The sequence below is a fragment of the Neomonachus schauinslandi genome, chromosome 11 (genome assembly GCF_002201575.2).
Source record: "Neomonachus schauinslandi chromosome 11, ASM220157v2, whole genome shotgun sequence".
Classification (NCBI taxonomy): domain Eukaryota; kingdom Metazoa; phylum Chordata; class Mammalia; order Carnivora; family Phocidae; genus Neomonachus; species Neomonachus schauinslandi.
The window spans coordinates 51715616-51721938 of NC_058413.1; the positions used below are offsets into that span (position 1 = coordinate 51715616).

The 6323-nt window shown below is 46.8% G+C and overlaps 1 protein-coding gene across 7 annotated transcripts in view; it reads right to left on the reverse strand.

The window, feature by feature from the left end:
- STIM1 (stromal interaction molecule 1) overlaps positions 1-6323 on the reverse strand; it is a 188504-nt gene that overhangs the window by 34564 nt on the left and 147617 nt on the right. For 6 of the 7 annotated variants that reach the window (XM_044919544.1, XM_044919547.1, XM_021704715.1 and 3 more), the window contains one exon: positions 1076-1187. The exons of the other annotated variant lie outside the window; for it this stretch is intronic. In XM_044919544.1, the coding sequence (XP_044775479.1) occupies positions 1076-1187 (112 nt within the window). The remainder of the gene's footprint in view (positions 1-1075; positions 1188-6323) is intronic. 7 annotated transcript variants of the gene reach the window in all.

Below are 6323 nucleotides of genomic sequence, written 5' to 3' on the forward strand. Positions count from 1 at the left end.
CTGTGAAGAGAGGGCTGCAGGCAGCAGAGTGAGGAGCAGCCAGCTCCACTAGGCCTGGACAGCAGGGCCCGGTAGCTCTGGGGCTGGAGGCTGCCATGGGTGGGCATTCCAACCACTTCACCTTCCCCTTTCCCCTTTGTTGAAGCTCATAACCAGATGCACCTACGTAATAAGATGACAGATTGTACATAATCAGCACTTACCAGATAGTGAGCCCTTTGAGGGCAAGGGCGGGGTGTTGTCATCTTTATCCCCAGCACCCAGCACAAGTGCTTGGCACAGAGCAGGTACCCAGTAAATATGTGTCGAATGAATAAGTAAATGGATTAATGACTGAATGACACATGGCACTAGTTTGACATCCCACAAGAAGCCCATGCAGAGCTCCATCCCCTCCCTTCCCCCGCAGTCCCTGGCGCAGTGTGCCTGTGAAGGAGGCAGAGTTAGGGTACCACAGCCCTTGCAAGAGCCGCTCCAGAAAGGAGGCTGGGGCCGAGGGGAGTCAGGCCCGCCTCACACCACTTCTTTAGAGCAGATACACGGTATGTGGATAATTCAGGGGAGGCTAACAGAGCCCCGAGGCTCCTGGGCAATAAAAGAGGCAGCTGCTGGAGGGACAGCAAAAGAGGAAAGAAACACCACAGGCTTTGAAGTCCACCCAGATCTAGGTTCCAATCAGTTTTGCCTCTAACTAGCTACGTGAACTTGGAAAAGTTACTTAGCCATGTTCACCATCTATGTGCAATAATACCTACCTTACAGGATTGATGTGAGAATTAAATGAGATACTGTATACAAAGTGTGGAAGAGGAGTGCCTGCCATGTACTAGGCATCCAATAAATGACAGCTATTAGTACTATTCCCAGGCACGACAGAAATACTACATAAGAGAACAGATGCGAAGCGACTGTCATGCTTTACAGTAAGGGCACAACGGATGCGAGAAGAGGAGAGGTCTGCAGATTCTGCCCTGAGAAGGGTGGAACCTCGTGTAACTGGCCAGAGCAGCCTGAAAGTAGCCAACCCCAGCCCATCCCCCACACCCCCGGGGGAGAGAGCCAGTCTCCTCCTGACCTCGGCATGGCATGGCCACTGAGCTGCAGCTTCCGGAAGGTCTCCTCATATTGCGGCAGCTCCACGTACGTGATCAGCCACTGCACCACCTCATCCACGGTCCAGTTGTACACTGTGGGAAGAGACGAGCAGAGCCTTGACTCCAGAATGCAAGCACTACTGGAACTTATCATCACAGTCACATCGGCCTTCTCACTGACTGCATGCTTATGTGTTTACCATCTCCCCCTCCCACAAAATCTTAACTATGAAAGGAGTACATACTGTACTTCTTGTTTGACCCACAGGGGATGGACTTGCTCTTCCACTATACCAGCATTTGGGATGAAATCATCCTGAACTAGAATAATGACAGTAATACTAATAAATGCCATCTTTTCCGTGGTGCCTACTATATGACAGGTACTGTTCTAGGAGCCTCGTATATATTAACTCATTAATCTTCACAACCACCATGTGAAAGATAGGTCCCATTTTATCCCTGTTTTACAGATTTGAAGAAAGTGAGGTACAGAAACATTATATATAACTTTCCCAAAGCTGCCCAGCTAGGAACTGGTAAAGCAAATGTCTGGACTCAAGCAATGTGCCTTCATACCCTTGCGCTAAGCCATCATGTACTCTTGTGCTCTCGCTCTCTCTCTGTCTACTTGATAGATTGATGGCTGGCTGGCTGGATGACATACAAGGATATGTGTATCAGGTGACACCCACTAATACTGGCATGCTGAACTTAAAAAACGTGGGAGCAACTGAGTTTCAGCAAAAAGATACCATTTTTATTGGATTTGAAGTTTGCTTTTAAGGATGAATCTGGTTTTGTTTATATTTGTATACAAATTTTATATAGCAACTTAAACCTCATTTTATGTTTGTACACATTTAAATAATAATTATAATAAAAACAATTTAAGTCAGCATTGTAGGTCCAAGATAAATTATTTCCCTTAAAAGGAATTTGTACATCCTCAAGTTTGAAGACTACTGCTGTGATCAGGAAGAAGCCAAAAAAGTTCTGAAGCGGAGTGAAATGGTGAGATTTCTCACCCTCTTCTCTTAAGGTCCATGTCTTTCCCCAAAACTGCCTTTCATCAGAATGCTGTCCAATTTCCCTCTAAAAGTCAGACAACACTGAAGACATGGACTATGTCTTATTCATTGTTGCCCACCCCACTATCTCTAAAACAGAGATTCCCTGGGGCGCCTGGGTGGCTCAGTCGGTTAAGCATCCGACTCTTGATTTCAGCTCGGGTCCTAATCTCAGGGTGGTGAGATCGAGCCCTGGGTCAGGCTCTGCACTCAGCGGGGAGTCTGCCTGAATATTCTCTCTCTTCCTCTTTCCTCTGCCCCTCTCCCTCGCACTCTCTTTCTCTCTCTCTAAAACAAATAAATAAATCTTTTAAAAAGTAAAATAAAATAAAATAAAATAGAGCTTCTTATACAGTAGCATCAATAAGAATTTACTCAAAGAATAACGACCCCCACATGAGGAGTTCCAGAGACGTTCTGACTGTGGGCCCCCAAACAGAAACAACAATCTCCTTAAACAAATACACAGTGCAACACCTCAGATGCTGGGCTATTTCTGTCACTCTCACGGAAGCTGGAGAAGCTGGAAGGCTGGACCTGCCCCTTCGTTCTCCTACACCCCCTACAGTGGAGCCCAGCCCGTGGTGCAGAGCAGACACTCAAGCATCCTGCAGGAAACAAGGTTGAAGGCAAAAATGCTCCAATCTCTTAACGTCCTCGAGAAGCTTCTAGACCTCAGGAGGGAAGTTCTGAGCCCGAGAGACTCTGGAGGTACCTGAAACTATCTGCAGAGGCACAGGAGGTGAGAAGGGGAAGGGGCCTGGGGAGGAAGTGAGGCAGGTCTAGTGCCCTCAGACTGCATCCCAGAAGACAAGATCCCAGAGGCTAGGCAAAGGGCGCTTAGTCATTGCTTGGTTAAATTTCAAATTCCCAGACTAGAAAGCATTGAAAAGAAGAGAGAAATTAATGTCCAAGAGCTACGTTCAAATCCTGGGGTTTGGGAAAGGAGGGATGACAGAGCAGGGTTAAAAAAGTAGGATGTATTAGCCTTTTATTCCTGAGAAGGAATGTATCCGCCTCTGTACACATCTGTCGACATGACAAATGTGCGCGTTCACTACGGTCTGGAATGCCGGGTAGTGAAGGTGTAGCCGAGTGACACACAGATCTGAGGCAGACGGACAAGTACCAGCCTGTGAAGTGCGGAGAACAACACGCTCCCGCCACCGCTGCCAAGGGCGCTTGGCCGCGTCTCGCACAAAGGGGCCTTTCTGCTTGGCATGGGAAGTGGGAAGAAGGCCACTTTTTTGTTGCTAGAAAGGCCTGAGGCTAGCTGAGCTACAAGGGCCCCTTGTCTACTGGGGGGATGCCTTGATATAAGCGGGAGCATGGACGCCTGGCGTGTGGGAACTCCTCCCGAGCTGCACCTTCGGCTGCGGCGGAGACAGGCAGAGGCACTCCAACCAGAGTTTCTCAGTCTGCACCACTGACATTTTGGGTAGGACAATTCTCTGTTGTGGGGGCCATCTTCTGCAGTGGAGGGTGGGTAACAGTAGTCCCTGGCATCTAGCCACTAAATGTAGCATGCTGCCACTCGTGACCGTCAAAAATGTCTCCAGGTACTGCCAAATGTTCCCTGGGGGACAGGATGCCCCCACCCCCCGGCTGAGAACCCTGCTCTAAACACTACATTGAGTGAGACAGAGGGTCTGTATGAGGGGGCCACCGCACTCCAGTGAGGATGGACTCTCAACACAGTCAGCCCCTACATGGCTAAGCTATTGGGAAAAGGATAATGGCTTCAGCGTGTCAGGATAAATCTCAAGGTAGTTGTTCCGTGTGTGTGCATGCGATCATTGTTACCTAAGCAGACACCCTATCTAAGTAGGCTTGGCAGCATGGTGTGGCCATCCAGAGTCACTGCAGTCTGAGCGAAGTAAGCCAGGATGGGCTGCATTCTTGTCAGAGAGCAACCCTGTGTCCCACTCACTCAGTAGTCAGGGCGAGATATCAGGGCCTCCTGCCCCTAAGGTTCAAGTACTTAAAAGCTAAAAGTCTTGTTCTGCTTTCTCATTCCAAAAGAGAAAATGGGAAGAATCTCCAGGCCAAAGTGAGGAAGACGGTAAGAGCAAGTACAGAGAGCTGTTGCCGTCAGTAGAAAGCCACGGAATTTGGCAAGGAGGGCTTAGTACAGATACGGTCTCCAAATGACTCACGTGTCCAAATCCCAGGAGGACATGCAAACAAGAGAGTCTTCTAAAGTCATCAGCCTCTCATCACCCTGAGCCTGTCCATAAGGCCCCTGGAGAGATCAAAAACTACATCTCTGGGCAAAACGACAGACAATACTACGTGGAGTCAGAGAAGGCCAACCCCTGGAGTTTTCCATACCAAAGAGTCCTTCCTAAGAGAAATCTATAAGGTGGCTAACTGTAGTCTCCAACCCTTTTCATGACGTACTCCAACTGTATTTTGACCATACACTGCCAATATATGACTGTTTATAAATCAGATTCACATGCTGACATTAGGTATATTGTAAAACATACACAAAAATTGAAGAATGAGATAAATGCAATAAAAGTACAAGCTATAGTCTTGTCTTGTAGCACCCCAGCTGATTGTGTTGTGCAGTTGGATGTCATTGGGCAAACAGTCAAACTCATCCAACACAGATTCAGTTCAGTCAACCTGAACTTCACAGCTCCGCCCTGGATGCTGTCTCTGCTGTAGCTCTTACCTCGGCAGACCTTATACAGAATCGGTATCTTGCACTATTTTCTTATGCATCCTTGGACACTGCTCTCAGATTTCTAGGTCTTTGCTATTTCCAGAAAAGCTCTTTTCCCTCTTCGCGGCCTGCTAACCACCAACTAATCCTTAAAACCCACCTCTAACTCTACACTTGTGGAAACGCTTTGGAGCCCCTTTCAAAATCCTCTCTTCTAAAACCTTCAAAATAAAATAAGTACTAGCTCTCCCTTATGTTATATTGGGAGCTGTATGTTATATTGTTATTACTTAGTCACGTATCTCTCTTCTCCATTGTGCTTGAAACAATGTGGTGGTGGGAATATGTCTTTTCTATTTCCACATTCCCGGATGTCTAACACAGAGCTAGATCATTTGAACTACTCTGTAAAGTTTACTGGACAAAAGAATCAATATAAACGAGTGAATGGACAAATGAAGGCACTCTGTAGGTCCTGGATCACAGGTAGCACATCCCATCAGGATTTCCATTATGCTTTCCCACCAACAGCATCACTTTCCCCCACAGACTTCTCATGGAAGTAAAGCACTTACCTTATGCATATCAGGAGAGAACTCCAGAAATAGATATGGAGGCCAGGATAGATCTTGACTATCTGAGAAGCTAACTGAACATCAATTTCTGGATTTTTTTTTTTTAAAGATTTTATTTATTTATTTGACAGAGAAAGACACAGCGAGAGAGGGAACACAAACGGGGAGTGGGAGAGGGAGAAGCAGACTCCCTGCCGAGCAGGGAGCCCGATGCGGGACTCGATCCAGGGACTCCAGGATCATGACCTGAGCCGAAGGCAGTTGCTTAACCAACTGAGCCACCCAGGCGCCCCTGGATTTTTTTTTTTTTTTTTAAAGAATAGGAAGGGGCCTTTTCCATTTGAGAAAGATTTTTATATAAAATGAGTAAACTCAGGGTGCCTGGGTGGCTCAGTTGGTTAAGCTCAGGTCATGATCCCAGGGTCCTGGGATCCAGCCCCGTGTTACAGGGCTCCCTGCTCAGCAGAGAGTCTGCTTCTTCTTTTTTTTTTTTAAGATTTTATTTATTTATTTGACAGAGAGACAATAAGAGAGGGAACACAAGCAGGGGGAGTGGGAGAGGGAGAAGCAGGCTTCCCGCGGAGCAGAAAGCCCCATGTGGGGCTCAATCCCAGCACCCTGGGATCATGACCTGAGCCGAAGGCAGACGATTAATGACTGAGCCACCCAGGCGCCCCAGAGAGTCTGCTTCTCCCTCTGCCCGTCCACCCCTGCTTGTGTGCTCTCTCACTCTGCTCTCTCTCTCCCAAATAAATAAATTCTAAAAAACAAATGAGTAAACTCTCCCACTTTATTCTGAAATAACCACAAAAAAAAAAATGAAGTAATCGAGGACTGCCAAATACCTGGCCATTTTAGAATGCTAGATATATATATATATATATATATATATATATATATATATATATATATA